General features: G+C 40.0%; 1 protein-coding gene across 2 annotated transcripts in view; it reads right to left on the bottom strand.

Annotated features, from left to right (window-relative positions):
- LOC128684756 (centrosomal protein of 76 kDa-like) overlaps positions 1-27,656 on the bottom strand; it is a 60,379-nt gene that overhangs the window by 22,671 nt on the left and 10,052 nt on the right. For both annotated transcript variants that reach the window (XM_070102025.1, XM_070102033.1), the window contains exons 5-8: positions 13,176-13,364; positions 5,194-5,440; positions 4,011-4,179; positions 2,432-2,588 (exon numbers count right to left, since the gene is read on the bottom strand). In XM_070102025.1, the coding sequence (XP_069958126.1) occupies positions 2,432-2,588; positions 4,011-4,179; positions 5,194-5,440; positions 13,176-13,364 (762 nt within the window). The remainder of the gene's footprint in view (positions 1-2,431; positions 2,589-4,010; positions 4,180-5,193; positions 5,441-13,175; positions 13,365-27,656) is intronic.

Consider the following 27,656-nt stretch of genomic DNA (forward strand, 5'->3'; position numbering starts at 1 on the left):
AATTAGAAGGTGTGAAGTTAATGAAAGTATTAGTCAGAGGGCTGAAGAGGGGTTGTTGAGGTGGTCTGATCATTTAGAGAGAATGAATCAAAGTAGAATGACATGGAGAGTGTATAAATCTGTAGGGGAAGAAAGGCGAGGTAGGGGTCATCCTCGAAAAGGTTGGAGGGAGGGGGTAAAGGAGGTTTTGTGGGCGAGGGGCTTGGGCTTCCAGCAAGCATGTGTGAGTGTGCTAGATAGGAGTGAATGGAGACAAATGGTATTTGGGACCTGAGGAGCTGTTGGAGTTTGAGTAGGGCAATATTTAGTGAAGGGATTCAGGGAAACCTGTTATTTTTATATAGCTGGACTTGAGTACTGGAAAAGGGAAGTACAATGCCTGCACTTTAAAGGAGGGGTTTGGGACATTGGCAGTTTGGAGGGATAGTTTGTGTATCTTCAGACATATATGCTTCTAAACTGTTGTGCTCTGGGCACCTCTGCAAAAACAGTGATTATGTATGAGTGAAGTGAAGGTGTTGAATGATGATGAAAGTATTTTCTTTTTGGGGATTTTCTTTCTTTTTGGGTCACCCTGCCTCAGTGGGAGACGGCCGACTTGTGTGGGACGTGAAATGGAATTGTGATAAGTCTCACACTGACTTCAGTGGTTGTTACTTATTTGATGCTCCTTGAGATCAACAATAAAGTCTGATTAGTACAATAATATTGCAATATTTGTCCTCACCAGATAGAGTGTACTTGGGTGTAGCATATGACGACTATTTCTAGGAGTCTACCTTTCTAGGGTTAAAAGTGATTAGTGCACAATAAAATGTTCTTGGATGAGGGTATCAAATTTCCTTAAGATCTTATAAGTGGTCTGCAGGCCAGCCAGCCAGCTAGCTGGCTGGCTTGCTCTCTCTCCCTCATCCCTCTCCCCCCTTTCTCTCTCTCTCTCTCTCTCTCTCTGAAAGAGATTAGAGTACTTCCAACTGTACTTTGATGAGTCAATGATGACCCTGATAGCCAGCCAGATGAACAGGTATTACATATGTAGCAGAATCACCATGGCTGCACAAGTGGAAAGATATAACTGCAGCTAGAATGTGTATATTCCTTGCCAGCCATGTCTATGCCTCATAACTACAAGCACAGTATAGCGCAGTACTGGTCCACAAACTACCACGTCAGTCATTGATTCTGTTCAGATGACACCTGTCGTTTAAGCAATATATACCAAGCAAACATAATTGCTCTGGTATAAAACTTTTAATGGCTGATATGTCTCTATTCCTTGCCATAGGCATGCTTATGTATGTGTAGAATAGTGAGAATAGAAAACATATGCCATATGCCAAGGTTCACTGGACCATCAACAATGTAGGGTGCCACTATGTCTGACACCATGCTTCAGAGAGTTTCATACACTTAGAGACTTCTAAAAAAAAACATTGTTGGGGCCTATAAATAATTTATATATACGTACCGTATTTGTAGACAAAAATATGTGATCAAGGCAGGTGTGTAAATGTGTGTTTGTGACTGTCTGATTACTATTTCCATACTTAATATTTGTGTTAGAACAACAGTTGGCTATGAAATCACAAGATCTACTATAAACTGTAATTATTGGAATATAAAAACTACATAAATTAAATAAATAAGAGAGAAAAAATGGTATATCTGCAAAACTTCTACAAGAATCAGGACTCCATGTTGCCATCACGTGAGCATCCAGTGCCAACTTTGTGGCCTTATATCTCAGTAAGTATTGACCTTAAATTTTGGTTGTTACAGTATTAAAACACTTACAAAATCAACCATTTTTTTTTTTTTAATATTTGGAGTGCTGGTGGAGATGCACTGATCAACAGTCTGACAGTTAAAGGGTTAACATGCCAAAGCAAATAATTTTGCTAAAATTAGTGTGTCAGTTTTAGATTCTTCAAAGAATACTAGTCAATTTTAGATTCTTCAAAGAATATTCATCAATTTTAAAATCTTCAAAGAATACTTTTCAATTTTAGAATTTTCAAAGAATCCTCTAATAAGTTAAGAAATCATTTCTATATTGCCATTTTAATCTTACTTAGAGTTTCATAATAAATATGGTAGTAGTCTTGATTTTGTAGATAAATAAATGCCTAGCTATGGTAAAATGGAAAATTGTCACCAATTGCCTAAATGGAAGAGTCTTATTAATAAAATGTTGGAAATATTTTAACATGAAAGAACTTTTAATACAAGAAACATTTCTATAAATGCATTTTTAAGTGCACTTTTAAATAAATTTTAAATGGAAAGTTTGTATTGAATGCCTTAATGGCAAAGCATAATGGCTCAAATATTGGGAAAATTTTAAGAGACAATTTTTTCAAGTAAAAAACATTACTGTAAATACATTTTGAAATGCACATTTAGTTCAAGAGAAACTCTACAACTACTATACCTGTTGTTGTTTCCCAGAAAGTGACTGCACAGTAAGGTCCTCGTGTCATGACCCAGGCATGGGGACTCCCTGATCGCCGAGTTCCAGCACACACCCATGCATCAAGACCATATCCCAACAATATGCTACACAACAAACAGCATTTGCTTTCAGTACCCTGCAAAAGTGAAATTTGAAGATAACTTTTCTGTTCAGCTGTAAAGACATTTGGAAAACTGAGCATAATTAACAAATATTACTGGTCATGAAAAACTTTTATTGTATTGTAAGAACATCTAGGAATTATGATTATTTTTAACCACATCAGTTTTTTCTTCGCCAAGACAGAGTAACCCATCAAAAGAAATATGCACAGTCACTCATTCAATAACTGTCTTGCCAGAAGTGTGCAGACACTGCAATTCGAAGTACAGAGTATATTGTCAGATTCCATTCTAATCAGACATGATCATTGGATCAAAGCTATAAATCCAACAAGTTGATGAATAAGACACATGTAACTCCTGTGTATCCTTATTGAGTGATATTTTTGCCTCCTCAGCAGACTTTATCAATCTAATAAAGAGATGTGAGAACAGGCACATTTTTACTGAAGCCAGTAAAAGAGATGTAGCAGATGAAGAGGTGGTCACATGTGGCAATGGCCATGAGGTGAGTCAGGCATCAGCTCAGCATAAAAGGCTCTGTCATCATGCTTTTGTATTACATTCATAAAACCTGTTATGTGGGTGACATGTCATTTAATAAAGATTGCACGTATCTTACCAACGTGTCAATATTAAACCTCTGATCTAATTATACTTGTCTGACACAGCAGCATCATGGAATCTTGGTACAGAGGATATCTTCTACATCTCCATTGTTAAGTCTATGGTTTAACTTATGGGACTGACCTACTTTCACTAGTGGGCTCCATCCACTTGTGACTATCTTCAAGGACCCCAATGGAAAAAAAAAGAAAACCATACCACGGACGGGGATAGAACCCGCGATCAGAGAGTCTCGAAACTCCAGACCGTTGCGTTAGCAATCGTGTCATTACGATTTCGTGAGTCATGACACCAATGGAAATAAGTCACCTTGTCTGACTTTCTTGGGTTATCCTAGGTAATCTACACATATGCTGCTATGTATGAAAACTTATGTAACTGTATTTATATGTACCTGTGCCTGAATAAACTTACTAACTGCCGCTTCACTCTACAATTTCTACAACTCCACTGCTAAATCTCTGATCCACTTAATGGGCCTGATCTACATTCTGCATCACTTCACCTCTTTAACTGGTTCCAGTATTAGAGGCTCCATCTTCATGACTATTTATTAGACTGATAAAACCTGATCTGTAGCCAAACCATCTCTCAGTAAGACAGGTGGAAAAAGACAAATGCACTATAATGCAATCCTTTAGTGATATTTTGCTCACACAGGGTGAAACATCACCAATGAAAGATCACACTCTAGTGCATTTTTTCCTTTTTTTTTTTCTCTCCATCATGTTGGTATTTTATAGCATTTCCCTCCAAGATACACGGGTGTTGCACACGTGTCTTATTCAAGAACACTCACACCTGCTTACCAGTGAGCGAGCAATGAGAGCTATAGGCAAGGTGTACCACAGTTTATTGGAGCCTGCTGGTAGCTGGTGTAGAGTCGAGGAGGGCATAACGCTGATCCAACGAGCTGCTTCCTCAGGTGACTTTAGCAATCGTCCCACCTCTAACCTTCGCACAAATTCACACACAAATCTGGAACATAATTGCAATTTGAAGCTTTGTCAAAGGAACATGAAACACTAAAAATCAAAACAAGTTGCACAGAACTAAAACCTAATGTATGTTGATGAAGATGGACTTCATGGTATGCCTCACTTCTACAGGAGAGCTACAACCTATGCAAGTTCCAAAATTTGTGGTACAAGTATGCACTAATGAGATATTTTGTTGGCCACCATGATGGAAAGAAGTGCAAGGGAAACATGATTGCTACTTGCACTAAAAATGAGAATTCTGTCACTGATTCAGTGAAAATATTTAAATACTCATCTACACTTTTGGTGGATCACTTGGGGGAAAGTACAGCCTTTTTCACATAAAAAAATCCACATTCATCAAAAGTTCATGATGTACAGGACAAAATGTGTTTGATTATAAAGAAATGTGATTGTTCCTTAAATATATGATAAAATATACAGAAAAGAATTATAGCCTCAATAGTGAAACATCACAGTCCAAACATACCAAACTGAAAATCAAATTTAATTTAAATATAAGTATGGAAAGAACACCTGCCTAGATGAAGAGTCATTTTGAAACAGCAAGACAAGTATGTTTTAAGTGTGCTTTATTTTTTCCAATGCACTGGCCATCTCCTACCAAGGCAGGGCGACCTGGAGGTGGGAAGTACAATGCCTACACTTTAAAGGAGGGGTCTGGGATATTTGCTGTTTGGAGTGACACCTGAACTGTGGTATCTGTGTGCCTCTGCAAAAACTGATTATGTGTGAATGATGGTGAAAGTTTTTCTTCTTTTTTCTGGGTGACCCTGGCTCGGTGGGAGATGGCCAGTGTTGAAAAAAAAATATACAGGAGAAGGGGTTATTAGCTTCTTGCTCCCAACATTTTAGTCACCTGTTACGAAACCCATGGCTTATGGAGGAAGGATTTAAGTATACATTACTGTATATTATACTTGACTGTCTCATTTCAGACATTACACCAAATTCAAATTCTAACTTTCTATCAAGTTTATAACAGATTTACCTGTATTTTCCACATTCATCCATAGCAAACAACTGGAGTAATCTTGATGAATGACTAGCTGAAGCATCCAAATACTCCTGCCACCACTTTTGTGCATAAGTGTTGAAGAGTCGTCTTCTTTCTCCTACAAGAGTCTTTCTCTCCTGAAGGTACTTGGAAACAACTGAAGCTTGCAGAGGATATGCCATTGCTGGAACTAATGTTGCCTCCATGTCTAGTAAACCAATAGGTACTTCTTGTTCACTGCCTGGAATAAAGACATATCTGGAGGTGTTTTCCTTGGCTTCCCCTGACATGGTTTTAGTGTGGGCATGTCATCACCACCTTTCTCACAGAATCAACATATCCAGTTCCTCACTGTATGGTCACACACATAACGGCCTCCACCATTTCCTTCATTTTATGGCCTGCCTTACGTAATCCAATGATCTGGGCTATTTTATCTTATGTCAGACTATTCTTCTCCATATTAATTCATCTACAGCACAAAATGTCTGACACCCCCTGTACTCAGGAGCAAATGATGTAGGGACCATAGACACACACACACTATCCACCACACAAGTTCAGAAAGCACTGAGCATACAGCAAGTTGCATAGCAGAACCTGATATCACACTACATTTTGCCAGGTCAACAAACAGTTCTGTTGCTACAAAATACCTAACATTATTTTCAACATTAAAGCTTGCCTGTTGGAGGCCCCAGGCAAACTTTAATAATGAGCACTGTAATCTACCCAATAATTTTTCTGTCTTCAGCTATTATGATCCAGAAGAAACTGAACAAACTGATGTTTCATTGTAATAATGTTGGTAGAATTACCGACAATATGTAAAGTAAAAGGACACAAGTGCAACTAATGTGACATTTTATTGTGGCAACGTTTCGCTTGACAAAGCTCCTGGAGAGCAAAACGTTGCTACAATAAAATGTCACATTAGTTGCACTTGTGTCCTTTTACTTTACATGATGTTTCATTGAAACCATTAGCTCATACCATCTTCACCATGTGTGCACTACTCTTATTCTTATCTAATAAAGTATCTTGATTTTCAAAACACCAAGATTTTCTTGCTTAACCCTTTGAGGGTCTGTCCCATAGTTCTATGGCTTCAAAACCTGGGTCCAAGTCATAGAACTACAGCTTGAGCTCAGCTCACTCAGCACTGGTCAACAACCAAAATGCTTCTGAGACCAGAGTAGCAATTTCCAACTAATTTTAGGTCACTGATAATGAATATCATGGTTAAAATTGTTTGTTAGCTCTACTTTTCAATACATACCTACATGTCACAACAGGTTCCAACAAGCCTGTGGCAGTGTGTTTCTTACCACACTCACAGTCTCACTGCCCTTCGTTATTGTTCCAGCAGTCATAGAAGGTGGTTGTGCTGTGCATGTTTATATTATAAGGTGAAAGGCAAGTGGTTTTCTTAGCCAAACACTTTTTAAACTCACAATAAATATTTACTGAGCAAGCTATAGCTATACATGTGAGGTACATTAGTATATTAATTTTATTTTCCTAGTGAATGATATAAATACTTCTGCTTAGCTGTCATGCAATGCATGAAATATGATGAACATCAATGGTAGCTCTGTGGTGACTTAAAGGTTGCTGCTCTAGTGATGGGCTTGCAGGGCAGATACATCAAGTACTGCTGCTTTCTGTGTGAATGGGACAGCCATGCAAGAGGTTCCCACTACATCAGGAGAGACTGGCCATTTCGTCAATCATTGGAGCCTGGGATGAAAAATGTTCAACATCCACCTCTCATTGAACCAAAAAATTTTGCTACAAGCACTACACAAAAAAATGGGGCTCAAGAAAATCTTTGTAAAAGCTATGGACAAATCCGGTCAGGGATTCAAGTATTTAACATCAAAATTTCCCTCACTGAGCGATACTAAGATAAGAGAGGAAGTCTTCAATAGTCCTCAGATTCGAGAGCTTCTTAAAGATGGTGACTTTGAACCAAACCTTCATGGGGAGGAGAAAGCTGCTTGGGATGCATTCAAGTTAGTGGCAAAGGGATTTCTCGGAAGCAGAAGGGAAGGCACCTATGAAGAATTGGTGGAAAACCTCATCAAGGCTTACAAGAACATCGGATGTAACATGTCACTTAAAATCCACTTTTTGGACTCACAAACTGTTGGGCAGTTAGCGATGAACATGGTGAAAGGCTTCACCAAGATATTTCAACCATGGTAAAATGGTACCAGGGCAAATGTGACACAAGAATACTTGCAGACTATTGCTGGACATTGGCAAGAGATGATTCTTCAGCTCACTATAAGTGTCGAGCAAAAAGGCAGAGAGTAGGTAAGGATTAGTTTAAAACATACCGACACATATTATACATAATAAAATAGTAATAAAATAGTAATAAAAAATAGTAATAGTAATAATAGTAATAATAGTAATAATAGTAATAATAATAATAATAATAGTAATAGTAATAGTAATAAATAGTAATAAAATAATAAAATAGTTATAATTGAAAGAATTATAGGTAAGACAGAATGTAGGATTGCGGATGAGCAAGGAGGTTTCAGAGTGGGTAGGGGATGTGTAGATCAAGTGTTTACATTGAAGCATATATGTGAACAGTATTTAGATAAAGGTAGGGAAGTTTTTATTGCATTTATGGATTTAGAAAAGGCATATGATAGAGTGGATAGAGGAGCAATGTGGCAGATGTTGCAAGTATATGGAATAGGTGGTAAGTTATTAAATGCTGTAAAGAGTTTTTATGAGGATAGTGAGGCTCAGGTTAGGGTGTGTAGAAGAGAGGGAGACTATTTCCCGGTAAAAGTAGGTCTTAGACAGGGATGTGTAATGTCACCATGGTTGTTTAATATATTTATAGATGGGGTTGTAAAGGAAGTAAATGCTAGGGTGTTCGGGAGAGGGGTGGGATTAAATTTTGGGGAATCAAATTCAAAATGGGAATTGACACAGTTACTTTTTGCTGATGATACTGTGCTTATGGGAGATTCTAAAGAAAAATTGCAAAGGTTAGTGGATGAGTTTGGGAATGTGTGTAAAGGTAGAAAGCTGAAAGTGAACATAGAAAAGAGTAAGGTGATGAGGGTGTCAAATGATTTGGATAAAGAAAAATTGGATATCAAATTGGGGAGGAGGAGTATGGAAGAAGTGAATGTTTTCAGATACTTGGGAGTTGACGTGTCGGCGGATGGATTTATGAAGGATGAGGTTAATCATAGAATTGATGAGGGAAAAAAGGTGAGTGGTGCGTTGAGGTATATGTGGAGTCAAAAAACGTTATCTATGGAGGCAAAGAAGGGAATGTATGAAAGTATAGTAGTACCAACACTTTTATATGGGTGCGAAGCTTGGGTGGTAAATGCAGCAGCGAGGAGACGGTTGGAGGCAGTGGAGATGTCCTGTTTAAGGGCAATGTGTGGTGTAAATATTATGCAGAAAATTCGGAGTGTGGAAATTAGGAGAAGGTGTGGAGTTAATAAAAGTATTAGTCAGAGGGCAGAAGAGGGGTTGTTGAGGTGGTTTGGTCATTTAGAGAGAATGGATCAAAGTAGAATGACATGGAAAGCATATAAATCTAAAGGGGAAGGAAGGCGGGGTAGGGGTCGTCCTCGAAAGGGTTGGAGAGAGGGGGTAAAGGTTTTGTGGGCGAGGGGCTTGGACTTCCAGCAAGCGTGCGTGAGCGTGTTAGATAGGAGTGAATGGAGATGAATGGTACTTGGGACCTGACGATCTGTTGGAGTGTGAGCAGGGTAATATTTAGTGAAGGGATTCAGGGAAACCGGTTATTTTCATATAGTCGGACTTGAGTCCTGGAAATGGGAAGTACAATGCCTGCACTTTAAAGGAGGGGTTTGGGATATTGGCAGTTTGGAGGGATATGTTGTGTATCTTTATATGTGTATGCTTCTAGACTGTTGTATTCTGAGCACCTCTGCAAAAACAGTGATAATGTGTGAGTGTGGTGAAAGTGTTGAATGATGATGAAAGTATTTTCTTTTTGGGGATTTTCTTTCTTTTTTGGGTCACCCTGCCTCGGTGGGAGACGGCCGACTTGTTGAGAAAAAAAAAAAAAAAAAAAAAATAGTAATCAAATATGGTTGTTTAATATATTTATAGATGGGGTTGTAAAAGAAGTAAATGCTAGGGTGTTCGGGAGAGGGGTGGGATTAAATTATGGGGAATCAAATACAAAATGGGAATTGACACAGTTACTTTTTGCTGATGATACTGTGCTTATGGGAGATTATAAAGAAAAATTGCAAAGGTTAGTGGATGAGTTTGGGAGTGTGTGTAAAGGTAGAAAGTTGAAAGTGAACATAGAAAAGAGTAAGGTGATGAAGGTATCAAATGATTTAGATAAAGAAAAATTGGATATCAAATTGGGGAGGAGGAGTATGGAAGAAGTGAATGTTTTCAGATATGTATTTGGTAGCTGATGTGTCAGCGGATGGATTTATGAAGGATGAAGTTAATCATAGAATTGATGAAGAAAAAAAGGCGAGTGGTGCATTGAGGTATATGTGGAGACAAAAAAACGTTATCTAGGAGGCAAAGAAGGGAATGTATGAAAGTATAGTAGTACCAACACTCTTATATAGGTGTGAAGCTTGGGTTGTAAATGCTGCAGTGAGGAGGCAGTTGGAGGCAGTGGAGATGTCCTGTCTAAGGGCAATGTGTGGTGTAAGTATGTATTGTGCAGACAACTTGGAGTGTGGAAATTAGAAGGTGAGGAGTTAATAAAAGTATTAGTCAGAGGGCTTAAGAGGGGTTGTTGAAGTGGTTTGGTCATTTAGAGAGAATGGATCTAAGTAGAATGACATGGAGAGCGTATAAATCTGTAGGGGAAGGAAGATGGGGTAGGGGTCGTCCTCGAAAAGGTTGGATGGAGGGGGTAAAGGAGGTTTTGTGGGAGAGGGGTTTGGACTTCCAGCAAGCATGCGTGAGCGTGTTACATAGGAGTGAATGGAGATAAATGGTATTTGGGACCTGAGGAGCTGTTGGAGTGTGAGCGGGGTAATATTTAGTGAAGGGATTCAGGGAAACCGGTTATTTTTATATAGCCGGACTTGAATCCTGGAAATAGGAAGTACAATGCCTGCACTTTAAAGAAGGGGTTTGGGATATTGGCAGTTTGGAGGGATATGTTGTGTATCTTTATACGTATATGCTTCCAAACTGTTGTATTCTGAGCACCTCTGCAAAAACAATGATTATGTGTGAGTGAGGTGAAAGTGTTGAATGATGATGAAAGTATTTTCTTTTTGGGGATTTTATTTCTTTTTGGGTCACCCTGCCTCAGTGGGAGACAGCTGACTTGTTAAAAAAAAAAAAAATTTAAGAAGCATACAACTTTTCAAAAACTGTTGACCAGTGATAAGCTGTGAGCGGTAAATTTAGGCCTAGATATGAGAGAATACGTGTGTGGTAAGTGTGCACCACATAAAACAAATACTGCAGCACACAGTGCATAATGAGAAGAAAAACTGTGACCATATTTTTGGATTAAAACAGCGACTGCGGTGTTTTCTCGTAAGTTTTTTTACAGTTGTATTCGCGATTTCTTGGTCTCATTTGATAGACTTGAAGATATATTACAGAAAAAAAGATGATTTTGATTGGTTTTAGTACTGAAAATGGCTTAAAACTGAGCTCAATGTAATAGAAATGTTCAATTTTTCCTAATGTTCAAGAGTAACAAATGATGTCACACATCTAATATACATCAGCTGGTGGGTCTAATATATGTTCACGAACATGCTGATATTATTTATACAATTATTACAATATTGCATAACAGTAAATCTTCTATTTTTTGGTGTGAATAAAAATTCATTATGTAAATAAAAAATCAAAATGGAATTCATTTGTAAAACCTGAAAATGTAACTAATAAATAGAGAAAATGTTAGTTTAGTGCCAGGAATGCCTGCACTGTTTATTCTGGACCCTATTTTGAAACTGGAATACAGTGGAACCTCTACTTGCGAGTTTAATCTGTTCCATGACCTTGCTCGCAACTGGATTTGCTTGTTTGCAGAGTTAATTTTTCTCATTTAAATTAACTGAAATGCAATTAGTCCGTTCCAGTGGAATTCTGTACTTCAATGATTTCACTAATATCAACTTTACGGCTTATCTCACTTGATCTAATATGACATAATAAACAATATAAATAACAAACAATATAAATAAACAAGAATACAACCATAAAAACCATACGAAAATTCCACTAAGGGGTGGCTAATTGCTGAGAAGTGAACTCCATTATTTATGCTCAGATTTCTTTCATTTTTGGTGTACGTTAAGAAGCATCTTTCCATCATACATTGCCCAAGTTTCAATAAGATAGTCCAACAAACAAATGAGATACAATTCCCTAGATCAAGAGCAAGAGTCCCTCACCAGCATCAAGGAACCTCCCTTGAGGTCTGCTCGCTAATGGAAATTTTGCTCGCGCATGGAAGCAAAAAATCAACCCATCGACTGCTCGTATTTGGAAAAACTCTCATGTGGATGCGCTCGCAAGTAGAGGTTCCACTGTATTTTGAACTTTGTGTTAAATTGGCCAAATTACCAATTTCCGATCACTTTATTGGGTAGTTGAGACAGTTGACTGGGGCGATTTCTTGTGCTCAATCGATAAAATGGAAGTAATACCAGCGAAATAGTTAAGAATTTGGCCAACTGGAATAATGTAATTGGCCTAAAATGGGAGTCAAAGTCAGCAAAATCATCGATGTGTAAATATCGCTGATGCAGCAAAATTCACAAGAGCACGATTTTGTCAATTTTCCATCAAATTTTGTACTTTTGTTTTATTACCTTCAGAAAAAGATTCTCTACCCTTTCATGAGAAAAAGTAACAAAATTTTTTTTTTTAAATTCTTGGACCCTGGCTGTCACTCTGAGATTTGGCCTGTGGACCCCCAAAGGATTAAACTTCTTGCCACATCCAGCATCATTAGAATGCCTCCTGGGTGCCATGGTTACTATTGAGACATGAGATACTATGATGAAAAGATAAAAAAAAGATGATTCAATAACACAAAGCTGATTATGGTATGGGATGTGTATGTACAGAGAACTGAGGTGTGGGAGGCTGTGTATATTAAGTGTGACTAGGCCAGCTCATAGAGACAATAACCTGACCCATAGGTTAGTCATGAGGTGAAGGGAAAGGGCCTGCAGCATTCCATATTTTTCTCCTAAATTTGCAGTGTCATGTAATTCACAGCATTATGCATGAAAAATAGCACAATTTTTCAACCATCATATACAATGAAAACATCCCAAAAGATCGCATCCTAATTGATGGTCTACTGTATGTGCACATATATATGTATGTATGTGTGTGTGTGTGTGTGTGTGTGAGACAGACAGACAGTAAAATGCTTTCAAATGAGCTGATGTAGGTAACAGCTCTTAGCTTGCCAATAAAGTTAGGAATCCTTAACCTGTAAATAGCTTGTCAATAAAGTTAGGAATCCTTAACCTGTAAATAGCTTGTCAATAAAACTAGGGATCCTTAACCTTGTCAAACCCTGTGTAAAGAGAGAGAGAGAGAGAGAGAGAGAGAGAGAGAGAGAGAGAGAGAGAGAGAGAGTGAGAGAGAGTGAGAGAGAGTGAGAGAGAGTGAGAGAGAGTGAGAGAGAGTGAGAGAGAGTGAGAGTGAGAGAGAGTGAGAGTGAGTGAGTGAGTGAGTGAGTGAGTGAGTGAGTGAGTGAGTGTGTGTGTGTGTGTGTGTGTGTGTGTGTGTGTGTGTGTGTGTGTGTGTGTGTGTGTGTGTGTGTGTGTGTGTTTGTTTGTTTGTTTCAAATATACTATAACAGTACCAAAGTTCCAAGAATAATTTTCTATGATGCATTTTTACTTTAAATTAACCAGCTAAAATTCTCCATTAGTAAGTAACAGGAAAGTATAAGATAGAAAGCATCATTTAATTTTCCCTCTCTTTTTGCCTTTCAGACCAACCTATGCCCATCAGTTGGCATACAATCTTGGTAGTGCCTGAGGGCTGTGTCAGCAAGGAGCGCCATTCCACTTCATGTACAGAAAGGAGGGTTGTAGGAGAGCCTTGCTGCCCCTCATGTCTCACAACTGCTACAGTGATGGTACAATCCAGGCTCAAAAGTTCACTGTTGTCCACCTTATTAGACAGACCTGCAAATTTGATTTATATATATACTATTGCATTATTATATAAATTATAGTTTGTAAAAAACTATTTACTGAAGGAAATTTATCTCTTTCAAAACCAAGCATCTTTGTGCTACATTTTTTTTTTTTATTAACACACTGGTCATCTGCTGAGGTAGGTTGACCCAACACACAGGAAACATTCATTCTCAGTCATTCAATCATTGTCTTGCCAGAAGTGTACTGACACTGCAACATCCTTACCCTCCTTCAGAATGCAGGTACTGTATTTCCCACCTCTAGTACAAGAGAGCCTCACTTATTTGGCACTTCCTTTTTGGTGTTCCACGTTTTAATCAGCTTTCAATAGAGCCTTTGTTCATTATGTTCGGTGCTTTTACCACTTTTTGCCATTTTTCCATGACAGTTGCATAAGGGAAGGGAGGCCGGCAACGTATTTTAAGGTAAGTATTGTATGTACTGTGTACAGTGGTACCTTGACTTAAGAGTTTAATTCGTTACATGACCCAGCTCATTACTCAATTTGCTCGTATATCAAATCAATTTTCCTCACTGAAATTAGCTGAAATGCCATTAATCCGTTCCAGCCCTCAAAAAACCACCCCAATTTTTTTGTTACAGGTTTTTAAATAAGAAAAATGTATTTATAAATAAGAAATGATTTTTGCCTTTTCTGCCAGGTACAAGCAATGTTTTAGAAATGCTGGAGTATATATGAAACTCCTTGAAGCACGGTGTAAGTGTCAGAATAAGATCTTCCTGGAGCAGGAATCGAATCACACCAGAACACAAGGGATCGGTTCTTTCTTACTGGAGGAATGAACAAACTCGGTGGAGTGGATGACTCTCCCCGGTTGAAAAAAAATAACGCTATAACACGCAATATGAGCAAGGGAGAACGAATCTACTATCTCTCACTGCAAGCACAGGGGAAAAGAAATGAACACGGTCAACAATTCTGATATTCAATCTGAGTTGCAAACAGTGACACGAGGTATCAACTATAAAGAAACTTCACTTACAAACGTTAACAACATGTGAAAGTTACTCGAGAAACAACTTCTTACATTGCACTTATTACTGTCAACTAGGATGGGATCACCATCTGGAACACAAGGGACAACAACAACATTCAAGTGAGTACACTAGCCACAGAAACGTCTTTCTGCAACACCTTGTGGCATCAGCAAGAGATGGCATAACTCGTTGCAAGTAAAATTCTTCTCACAGCGTCCCCTGGGAAGGAACGAGTACTTGAACATGTTGCCATCGCAGGGATAGTAGTCTCAGCACCCAGGGTTGTCTGAGGTTCCTCTGAAACCCAAGGTAACTGTACACTATCCTGCGTGCACGATATTGTGGCTGGAGTCCAGACAGGAGTGACAGTATTACTAGTGCCTGACCGCGCTGTCAGCATAGTTGCTGATCCTCCTTTACATGTGTTGTATGTATATTATTATTGTTATTATTATAATCAAAAAGAAGCGCTAAGCCACAAGGGCTATACAGCGCTGCAGGGTAGGGAAGGAAGCGAGGGTATTGGGTGGCAGAAGGGAGGAGGGATGATCAGTAGGTTACAGAAAACAGCGGGGCAGGGGATAGTACGGGGGTAGAGGGTAGCAAGAGATTGAAGTAGAAAGGGCTGAAGGTATCAGAATTTGTGAAGGAAGTCAGTTGTTGTCAAAAAGTCAATGAGAGAGTCCGGATGAAAGGTGGGTCCACCAGCGAGAAGGGAAGGTAAAGAGAGAGCAGCAGAGCGAAGACGACGACGGAGGTAAATTCTGCGTGCTCGTTGATAAAGTGGGCAGTCCAACAGAATGTGGCTGACTGATAATGGAGCTTGGCAATTCTCACAGAGAGGAGCAGGGCGCCTCTCCATGAGATATCCATGAGTAAGACGAGTATGGCCAATGCGAAGACGGGAGAGAGTAGTCTCTCAACCTCGACACTGGTGATAAGAAGACGGCCAGTAACCTATACTCTGTTTAATAGACTGAAGTTTGTTGCCGAGCATAGTAGACCAACGTTGTTGCCAACGGGTGTGAAGGTGGGAAGATATTGCAGCAAAATAGTCCATACATGGAATACCTCTATATGAAACTGGTAGGTCATGTACTGCTGACAGCGCAGCAGTGTCTGCCTGTTCATTGCCCTGTATGTCTGCATGACCAGGGACCCAACAAAAAACAATATCTTTATGCTTGGTAAAGATGCAGTGTAGCCAAAGTTGGATACGGAGGACTAAGGGGTGAGGTGTATCAAATTTCTGTATAGCCTGTAAAGCACTAAGGGAGTCTGAGACAACCACAAATGATGACACAGGCATAGATGCAATACGGATAAGTGCTGCAAGGATGGCATACAATTCAGCAGTAAAAATACTAGCCGAAGATAGTAAATGCCTTTGTACGATGCTGTCTGGAAACACTGCTGCGAATCCTACGCCGTCAGAAGACTTAGAGCCATCTGTGTACACAGCAATGGCATGAGAATGAGAGTGGAAGTGGTCAAGAAAAAGGGAGCGGGAAGCGACCGTAGACAGTTGGGCTTTCGAGCAAGGGAGAGAGAAAGAACAGACTCGAACAGCTGGAACTTCCCAGGGGGGTAGGGAAAAGTGAGATGCTACAAGAACATAGAAAGGTGGTAATTGAAGAGAAGACAAGAGCGAATGAAGGCGAAGAGAGAAGGGACGGAGTAAACAGGGGCGGCGAACAAATAAAGAATGTCTACTAATATCAGTGACCATTCTATAAATGGAAGGATTGCGGAGATCATGAGAGCGTACATAGTAGCGAAGGCAATGGGCATCACGGCGATCGGATAAGGATGGAACGTTCGCTTCTGCATAGAGGCTCTCGACAGGGGAAGAGTGAAAAGCACCAAGGCATAAACATAATCCTTGGTGATGAATGGGGTTAAGGCTAGAGAGAGTAGCAGGAGATGCCGCTGAATAGATCTGGTCACCATAATCAAGTTTCGATAAAATGAGGGTGGAATGTAGGCGAAGGAGGGTTCGACGATCAGCTCCCATGAAAGATGAGCAAGGGTTTTAAGAAGGTTCAGCCGGCTGTGACAAGTTGCCTTCAGTGAGGTAATGTGAGGTTTCCAGGATAACCTACGGTCAAAGAGGAGGCCCAGAAACTTGACTGTATCACGTTCAGGGATACGGGAGCCATAGAGGTACAAAGGATGATCGGAGATGACAGAGCGTCTAGTGAAAGTAATTTGGTGGGTTTTAGTGCTGGAAAATTTAAACCCATGTGTGGTGGCCCAATTGGAAACACGGTCAACCGCATGCTGGAGAGAAACTATAATGAGGTGACAGGCAATAGCGAAGTCATCAACATAGAGTGATGACCAAATATTTGATGGAAGACTAGAGGCCAAATCATTAATAGCAAGGAGAAAAAGTGTTGTGCTCAGAACACATTCCTGGGGGACACCTTCAGCTTGGATAAAGTCCGGGGAGAGCACATTATTAACCCGAACACGGAAATGCCTGTCAGTTAAAAAATTCTTAAGGAAGGATGGTAGATTGCCTCGAAGGCCTAAGGAGTGGGCTTGGGCTAAAATATTATACCTCCAAGTTGTGTCATATGCCTTCTCAAGGTCAAAAACTACGGCAATAACTGAGTGGTTATTCGCAAAGGCATTACGAACATACGTATCCAAGCGTAGTAAGGGGTCTATGGTAGAACGTCCCTTACGAAAGCCATATTGACGAGTGGAGAGACTGTTGTGTGTCTCTAAATACCACACTAAACGTCTATTTACCAGGCGTTCCATCACTTTGCAAACTGCACTGGTAAGAGCAATGGGACGATAGTGGGAGGCTTCATGTCCCATAGTGCCTGGTTTGCAGAAAGGGAGAACAATGGCAGATTTCCACAGCTGTGGAAGAACTCCTTGTGACCAAATAAGATTGTAAAGGCGTAATAGGACTGCAAGGGCTTACTGATGTAAATGTTGTAGCATATGAATATGAATGTCGTCGGGCCCAGCTGCCGATGATCGGCAAGCTGAGAGTGTTCCCTCCAGTTCTTGAAGTGTAAAAGGCACATTATACTGTTCTTCTCTGAGAGAAGAAAAGTCCAAGGGTGCTAACTCTCTGGCAGACTTTGAGGAAAGAAACGAGGGGCATAGATGGAGCCCCTGAGAAATACGGACCAGATGATTGCCAATTTCATTGGCAACATCTAGTGGTGCAGAAGTCATAGGTCGTGTAACATTTGTTCAATGTTGAAGTAGGTCGTGCCCAAGAATTAGGCAAGCGAAGAATTCCCAAGTATTAAGATCCCAAGAAGTTGCAGTGTCTGACAGGTTTGTAGATGAATGGTTCAGAGAACCGACATGTTGATAAATTAGACACATATGCAACTCTTGGGTATCTATATTGAGGAAACGTTTCGCCACACAGTGGCTTCATCAGTCCATACAAAGGAGAATCTTGAAGAACAGGAGGAGAATGAGGTAATCAGTCCCTCAAATGTTACACGACCTATGACTTCTGCACCTCTCCTGCCAACGGTTTATAAGCTCCTTCTCAGCACGTATGCCGTATTCTATTCAAGATTGATGGACTGACCACATCGACTCAAGGTTGAGGGACTGATTACCTCATTCTCCTCCTGTTCTTCAAGATTCTCCTTTGTATGGACTGATGAAGCCACTGTGTGGCAAAACGTTTCCTCAATGAAGATACCCAAGAGTTGCATATGTGTCTAATTTATCAACATGTCGGTTCTCTGAACCATTCATCTACAAACCTGTCAGACACTGCAACTTCTTGGGATCTTAATACTTGGGAATTCTTCGCTTGCCTAATTCTTGGGCACGACCTACTTCAACATTGAACATCTAGTGGGTTTGCAATATCAACACCGGCAACCCGCAGAACAGGAGCCGGGTCAGGAGAATATTTACCACTCAGTTTTCGTGCTTTTTCCCAGACTGCACTCATAGAGGAAGCAGAGGTGATGGTGGAGACACAATCTCGCCAGCAAGTGCGTTTAGCATCACGTATGACACGGCGAGCGATCGCACGCTTCTGCTTAAAATCAAGAAGTCTCTCCGTGGTTCTATTGTACCGGTACCTGCCCCCATGCAGCACGTTTCAAACGTACTGCACGAGCACAAGCACGAGACCACCAAGGCACGCATTTCTGAGAATGCCTGCCTGAAGTTTGGGGTATACAATTAGAAGCTGCGGTTAAAACGGAGGACGAGAAGAGGTGTAAAAGCTCATCGATGGAGGATGAAGAAGGAACCTCTCTAAAAACAGTTAGGTGTGAGTAAAGGTTCCAATTTGCCTGATCAAATTGCCAGCGTGGGATGCGAAGAGGTGGTGAATATGAAGGGGAAGTAAGAATGATTGGGAAATGATCCCTGTCATGTAAGTCCGGGAGAACAGACCAAGTGAAGTCTAATGCGGCGGAGGAAGAGCAGACAGAGATCGATGCAAGAGAGAGTGTGAGTCCGAGGATCAAAATGGGTGTGAGCACCTGTATTTAAAACATGGAGGGGGTGCGTGGCAAGAAAAGCCTCTAACTGAATGCCACGGGAATCACAGTGAGACCCTCCCAGAGGAAGTGGTGGGCATTAAAATCACCAAGTAACAGAATCGGTGGCGGTAATGATGAAACAAGAAAGGCAATATCCGGAATAGGTAATGCCTGAGAAGGAGAGAGATATAAAGAATAGAGCGTATACCACCTATGCAAGTGGATACGGGCTGCTGTGTAATGCAGCGAGGTACGAACAAATAGCTGATGGTACAAAATATCAGTGCGTAGAAGAAGGGCACTTTCATTAAAGGTCCCATCAGGAAAAGGATCTGAAGAATACAATAAATTATAGCCTGAGATGGGAGAGATAACAGCAGTGTAATTCTGGTTCCTGTAAGCAAACACCAACAGGGGAAAACTGGGAGAGTAACATCTGAAGCTCACCCCGATTACCCCTGAGTCCGCGTATATTCCACTGTAAATAGGCCATGATTGGCAATGATAAAAATACCTGAAATCCGCAGGTAAGGGTTCCTACGGACTAGAGGGGTTAGAAAAGTCCACATGAGGAGGCAGTGGAAAACGTTCAAGCAGCGAAGGAACGGTGCACTGTGAAGAAAGGAGTTGCGCAGATGGAGCAGAGGAGAGAGAAGGAACGGAGGGTGAATCAGTGTCCATTGATGGTTTGGTCTCTGCAATATATTCAGAGATTGCTTCAAGTGTTTCGGAATTCAGAGACGTCGTATGGGAGACAATATTGGAAATGGTAGGGGGAGGATGAGTAAAGATTGGAACTGTAATGGACTGTACCAAGGTAGGGGGGGGCGAAAGGGTGGAGGGAACTGGAGAAGCGTGTTGTATGTATAGATTAGCTGAGTATCATAGTACCATCCATGTGTTTATATAGAAGATCCCTATTAGGCCGAGTGACTGTATGTCATCACAGGATGCAGCATGAGTGAGTGGGTCGCTCTACCTCGCCCTCACTCCGCGCTTAGACATACAAGCAGGCAGTAACACGGCAGGCTGGGCCCCATCCTTTACCCCAGTCTGACAATATAGTGTTACCATCCACAAGTGTGTTTATCTTCAACCATCATATCTCCTTCCGAAACCCCACGACATAAGATGAGTGTCACTCCACTGCTGATAGTGCAGCAATGGAGTGACATTTGATGATCGTGCACTGCCTTGGCACTGTTACACATAAACATGTCTGTCTGTCTGTCTGTCTATGTTTATCTCTGTCTCTGCTGATCTGTCTTTCTGTCTGCCTGTGTTTCTGTCTTCCTGTTTCTCTACTTGTCTCTCTGTCTCAGAGAGAGAGCTGCTCATGAACCAATGGGTATAAGAACATAAGAACATAAGAAAGAAGGAGCACTGCAACAGGCCTACTGACCCATGCGGAGCAGGTCCATGTCCCCATCCCCCCAGATTAGCCCAATGACCCACCCAGTCTGGTCACCTCCACTCAAGGAAGGAGCATGGCACCAGACCCAGCAGCACAAGCTAGTCAGGTCTAACTCACACCCACCCACACCCACTCATGTATTTGTTTAACCTATTTTTAAAACTACATAATGTTTTAGCCTCAATAACTGTACTCGGGAGTTTGTTCCACTCATCCACAACCCTATTACCAAACCAGTGCTTTCCTATATCCTTCCTGAATCTGAATTTTTCCAACTTGAAACCATTGCTGCGAGTCCTGTCTTGGCTGGAAATTTTCAGCACGCTATTTACATCCCCTTTATTTATTCCTGTTTTCCATTTATACACCTCGATCATATCCCCCCTAATTCTATGCCTTTCAAGAGAGTGCAGATTCAGGGCCCTCAGTCTATCCTCACAGGGAAGATTTCTGATACATGGGATCATCTTTGTCATCCTCCTCTGTACGTTTTCCAGAGCATTTATATCCATTCTGTAATATGGTGACCAGAACTGAGCAGCATAGTCTAAATGAGGCCTAACCAAGGATATATAGAGTTGAAGAACAACCTGAGGACTTCTATTATTTATACTTCTAGATATGAAGCCAAGAATTCTGTTAGCTTTATTGCGAACACTAATGCACCGTTGTCTTGGTTTTAGATTACTGCTAACCAGAACTCCTAAATCCTTTTCACAATCAGTAGTATTAAGATCTACATTATTTAGTTTATATGTCGAATGGTTATTTTCCTGTCCAACATTTAGAACTTTGCATTTGTCTATATTAAACTGCATCTGCCACTTCTCTGACCATTGCATCAGTCTATTCAAATCATCCTGGAGTGCTCTAGTGTCCTTATTAGAATGAGTTGGACGGCCTATTTTGGTGTCATTGGCAAATTTGCTTATGTCGCTATTTATTCCCTCATCTATGTCGTTTATGTAAATTGTGAACAACAACAGGCCCAACACTGACTCCTGAGGAACATCGCTTGTGAAGTGCCCCCATTCTGATTTCTCCCCATTTATGCAAACTCTCTGCTGCCTATATGTCAGCCATGCCTCTACCCAGGAAAAAATTTCTCCTCCTATTCTGAGTGCCTTAAGTTTCCTCAATAGCCTCTGATGTGGAACTCTATCAAAAGCCTTACTGAAGTCCATGTACACAATATCATATTCATTACCATGATCTAACTCCTCAAACACCTTGTGAAAAAAGTTAGTAGATTCGTAAGACAGGAACGCCCCTTTGTAAAACCGTGTTGAGATTCATTAATCAATCTGTGCCTATCAGATGGCTACGAATTGCTTCGGCAATTATTGATTCGATAAATTTTCCCACTATGGAGGTAAGGCTTACTGGTCTATAGTTCAAAGCCAAGGACCTGTCACCTGCCTTGTAAATAGGTATTACATTTGCCATTTTCCACTTATCAGGCACTATGCCAGTTTGTAGTGATATGTTAAAAAGATTAGCCAATGGTATGATAAGTTCCTCTTTACATTCCTTTAACACCTTTGCAAACAGTTCATCAGGGCCTGGGGATTTGTTATGTTTTAATTTCTCTATTTGTCCGAGGACCATGTCACTAGTTACCGCAATCGTGCATAGTTTATTATCGTCCTGTTCTACATAATCTATTATTTCAGGAATACTGTATTGCTAGTATTTTCCTGGGTGAAAACTGAGAGGAAGTAGGTATTGAGAATTTCACACATATCCCTATGTGATCTGTCAGTGATCTGACCAGAGTTACTCTTAAGTGGGCCAATCTTGTCCCTAATCTTACTTCTGTATACCTGAAACAACCCTTTTGGATTAGTCTTTGAATCCCTTGCAACCTTAGCCTCATAATCCCTTTTTGCTTTTCTTTTTCCTTTCTTTCTCTCTATAATTGAATACATTGATTTCTTAACTGCCTATCCCCTCTTTTGATATGCCTATATATGCCTCTCTTTTGACCAATGAGATGTTTTAATCTATTGTTCATCCATTTGGGATCATTTTTGTTAGATCTAATTTCCCTACTTGGAACAAAAGTTGTCTGGGCAGCTAGAACTATGCTCTGAAAAACGTCATATTGGCAACCAAGATCACCTACCTGACCCATAGTCAGGATATCCCAATTTAGCCCACCCAGGTAATTTTTCAGTCCCATGAAGTCAGCCAAGCAAAAATCTGGGACAGAGATTTGATTGCAGTTATCTGGGTAATTCTATGATATATTGAAACTAAGTGATTTGTGGTCACTTTCCCCAAGCTCATCATTAACCTCAAGATTATTAATTAGTGACTCTTTGTTGGCAAGAACCAAGTCAAGCAGATTGCTTCCTCTAGCTGGTTCTGTCACAACCTGTTCTAAAAAGCAATCCTGAACTATATCAAGAAAGTCACTAGACTCAAGATTTCTTGTCATATTGTTCCAATCAATTTGTCTAAAGTTAAAATCTCCCATTATCACATCATTTTCATATCTAGATACCTTATGAATTTCATCCCATAACAGCTTACTGCACTCCCTATCAAGGTTTGGGGGCCTATAAATCACACTCAAAATTAATTTGTCACAACCCTCAAGAAACTGTAGCCAAACAGATTCTGTGTTCGATGTTTCTAATCTTATATCATGTCTAAGACAACAATTTAAATTTTCACCTCGTATTACACACGATGCAAAGTCATCACGTCTGATTCCTGTACAAGTGAAAATGTGTATTACTTGCCAGTCATGCTTATTATGCCTTGTATCTACAAGCACAGTATAGCACTTTGTCTGGATTTTTTGGGTTATCCTAGGTAATTTACACTATGTATAACTGTATTTATGTGTACCTGTGAGATAGAGACAGAGATAGACAGAGACTAGACAGATACAGAGATAGAGACAGATGAGACAAAGATAGACACACATAGACAGAGATAGATACAGACAGACAGGAGATAGAGACAGCCAAAGCAAATCAGCCAGCCAGTTAGCTGCCAGCCAGCCAGCCAGCTGGCCACCCAACCAGCTGGCCTGCCGAACATGTATTACATCTATTCCAGAATTGTTTCTCTTTACTTAAGGCATACGTTATAGAACATCCTGGCAGGATGACACTACCAATGGTATCAGAATCGAAAAAGAATGTTACACGTAGGTTATTATCAAGTTTTTTGATATTTCCTCGGTATCTCCTGTGAGTGGCGGTGAGAAGCTCGCTTGTAACTTGGATTTTGGCTTGCAACTCGAAGCAAAAAATCGACCGGGCGATGGCTCGTAACTCAGGGCACTCCTAAGTCAAGGTATCACTGTATTTATTTTGCTTTATCTGTTTTTTATACCTAGCTGTGCTGAGCACTTAATATATGATAAAAACACTATCATGCATTTTAAATGCATTCAATAACGAAAAAACGCTCTATTTCACCTACTGGCAATTTTCGTTTACCGCATGTGGATGAGAACCTAAGAACTGCATAAATGGGGCCCTCCTGTACTCAAGTCTGGCTAACTGGTTCCCTGAATCCCTTCACAAATGTTACATTGCTCACACATCAAGTGTATGTCGTCAAAAAAACACTTGCCTCCATTCACTTTAATATAATGCACAATAATATTACATTTAAATTCATTAAAGCAAAATAAATGAGTGTTACACATTCCCTGCAAAACCTAAAAAAGGATAACTTCTGATAGGTGGAACTGAATGTGTTACTCTACACATTCTTTGCTTCCTCACTTCCTCCCTCCAGTCTCTTTGTTATATTTTCATTCTTTCTTTTTTCAATAGTACTTAAGTGTTTATGTCTTATAGCCTTCTTGTACCTGTTTCCAATTCTATAATAATTCTTTCTTATGTTTTATAGAAAAGCCAGGCTGCCAGAGTAATACATGTCTTGCACTTAACAGATGGAGGATTCAGTTCCTCCACTACCTCCTACACTCAATGACTCACTATGGGATTAGTGCTTTATATAAATAAAAGGGGTAAGGGGCTTGGACTTCCAGCAAGCGTGCGTGAGCGTGTTAGATAGGAGTGAATGGAGACGAATGGTACTTGGGACCTGACGATCTGTTGGAGTGTGAGCAGGGTAATATTTAGTGAAGGGATTCAGGGAAACCGGTTATTTTCATATAGTCGGACTTGAGTCCTGGAAATGGGAAGTACAATGCCTGCACTTTAAAGGAGGGGTTTGGGATATTGGCAGTTTGGAGGGATATGTTGTGTATCTTTATATGTTTATGCTTCTAGACTGTTGTATTCTGAGCACCTCTGCAAAAACAGTGATAATGTGCGAGTGTGGTGAAAGTGTTGAATGATGATGAAAGTATTTTCTTTTTGGGGATTTTCTTTCTTTTTTGGGTCACCCTGCCTCGGTGGGAGACGGCCGACTTGTTGAAAAAAAAAAAAAAAAAAAATAAATAAATAAATAAAATAAAAAAAAAATCTTTATTTTGATATTTGTGGCAGCTTGCTTTTATTACAGTTGCCTCATTTTCCAGAAATGATTATACAATGCTAAATATTCATCATCATGGAAGCATTTTGTGATCTCAATAATTTATCATACTTCTTGAGTCCTGTAGGTTTGAAGGGAGTGTCTGCACTCTACAAGAGAGGAAGGATGTTGCAGCTCAGAGGGTCACCTGAACTGTGGTGTCAGCACACTTCTCACATGATAACAGATGAATGAATGATGGAGAATGAATTTACTGTTTTCTTCATCCATCCTTGCTGGAAAATAATCAACTAAGTTAAAAAGAAAAAAATGTGCACAGCTGATAATGATTTTTCTTGTACAGTGGTCCCTCGTTTTTCGTAATTAATCCGTTCCTGGAGCCGCTACTATAAACGAAATTTACGATTTGCGAATCAATTTTCCCCATAAGAAATAATGTAAATACAATTAATCCGTTCCTGACACCCAGAAGTATTAAAACAAAAAAAATTTTTACATGAAATATACATATAGTACATAAACAATACAATGGGAAATGATGAATGAAACATTAACAGCATAACACTTAACTTTATTGGAGATTCTTCTTAGTGTATGGGAGACTGGAGGAGGAGAGAGATTGGATTGTTTACAGTTTGGAAGGGGAATCCCCTTCCAGCAACACCTCAGGTACCAATTGCTTCTCTGGGGTTGCTTCTCTTCTCTGTTTCTTAATGCCACTAGGACCACCCTGAGAGTCACTCTAGTCCTGTCTCGCAAAGTAACTGTGGAGAGAGCTCTGTTTCTGCCGTCTCTTTAACACTTCCCGAAAATGGCCCAAGACTTTGTCACTGTACATATTTCTCACCTTCTTTACCACAGGCTTGGCACTAAGAGCTTTCTTTGGAGCCATGGTAGCTTATTTAGTAATTGCAAGCACTAAAATGAGTGGAATATTATGAAATATTTCGTAGGAGCACTTGAGGGGACCTTCACTCACTGGTAAACATTGCCAGACTGGCTGAGTACGGAGGCCGCCCCGGCTCACACCGTGCGTACGCGTCCTGGACGAACTACTATACGCGAGTCAACCTATGAAAAGCAAGTCCATGTTTAAATGAAAATACCCCTATGATTGGCGAAATTTACGATTGCCGAGAACTACGAAAAGCGAGGGACCACTGTACTTGCCAAGTGACTCATTTACAAGATTATACATAACTATTTGTAACTGTTTTCTCTATGGTGACTATTTTACTTGCCTAATCTACAAATATCCTTAATTCTTTGTATTGCTTGATTATATTTGCATAGTTCTCCTCAATCTTTGAGTCACATGAGTCTTTCTATTCTCAGAGTTCCTGCCATCTGATTTATACTTCAATATTTTGTTTTCATTCCATTTTTCCTTGTTTATTTTCTCTACCTTACACTTAGGTTCAACATTTTTTTGTAATCTTTGTGTTAATTTCTTCATATTTAGCCCGTAAACGGTCCAAACGTATACAGTGGAACCTCAAAAATCGAACGTATCACATATCGAACGTTTTGAAAATAGGACCATTTTTTCGGACAAACTGTGTCCCTATTATCGAATGCGTCCCTATTTTCGGACTGCCGGGTACGGGACCTGTCTGCCGCCCGCTCTGTCCGCGTCCCCATGCAGGCGCCGTGAGCAGTCTAGCTTTGTTTATGCCTGAGTGAACACTAACCTGCGCTCTCATTCACGCATTTTACGATTATTTCGTTGTGTTTAGTGCTTGTGGGACTGTGAAATAAGCTGCCATGGGCCCAAAGAAACTTGCTAGTGGTACCCCTGTGGTAAAGAAAGTGAGAAACACCATAGATGTGAAGAAGGAAATAATACAGAGGTATGAGAGTGGTGTGAGACTTGTTGAGCTTGCCAGGATGTATAGGAAAAACAAGTCGACCATCGGTTCTATCCTGTCAAAGAAAGAACAAATCAAGGAAGCTGATGTTGCGAAAGTGTTAATATAGGGAGTGGATGAGGTGCCTTCTTCAAAGATCAAGGAGATTTGTGCCAAGTGGAATGATGTCCAAATGTTTGTGCAGAAGTACCACCCTGAGCAAATTGAAACAAGCCATCTTTGCAACAAGTTCAGTGACAGAACCATGTCCCATTTTAGGAAAATGTTAAAGAGGCACCAGAAACAGAGGACTGTGGACAGTTATTTTGTGAGACAGGGGTCCAGTGACTCTCAAGCTGGTCCTAGTGGCATTAATTAAAAGACAGAGAAGGGAAGTAACCCCAGAGAGGGCTTTACCTGAAGTCCTCATGGAGGGGGATTCTCCTTCCAAACACTAACCCCAACTCCCTCTCTCCTCCTCCCTATCTTCCAGATGCCATCACCAATCTTCAATAAAGGTAAGTAAAAATGTTATTTTATATGTATTATTATACATAATTAAAAACTATAGTATTTGTTGTATGTAAAACTGTAATTAATCTCTATAAAATGTATTTTTGGGTTTCTGGAATGGATTAATTGTATTTCCATTATTTCTTATGGGAAATATTGCTTCGAATTTCAGACTTTTCGAATTTAGAACTAGCTCCTGGAACGGATTAAGTTCGATTTTTGAGGTTCCACTGTATATAAGTTTTTTCAACATTTGATAGTATGTAAAAAAAGTAGATCATCATTTTTTTTTTTACATTTGAAAACATGTAAAAAAAACTTTGATATACATTTTTCTTTTTTGTTATATTTGAAATTATGTAAAAAAACGGTAGGTCTACTTTTGGAGCACTACGCATGTGAATGTAGATCTGCTTGGACCGTTTACAGGTTAAATTGTCATATTCATTCATTAGCTTATGAATTTTTACCTTTTACATCTGGAAATAAATCGTATAAAATACCGACACAATGGAAACATAAACACATATGCAGTTTAATGTGATCCTTTATT

Source organism: Cherax quadricarinatus, chromosome 5 (genome assembly GCF_038502225.1).
Source record: "Cherax quadricarinatus isolate ZL_2023a chromosome 5, ASM3850222v1, whole genome shotgun sequence".
In the NCBI taxonomy this organism is placed as follows: domain Eukaryota; kingdom Metazoa; phylum Arthropoda; class Malacostraca; order Decapoda; family Parastacidae; genus Cherax; species Cherax quadricarinatus.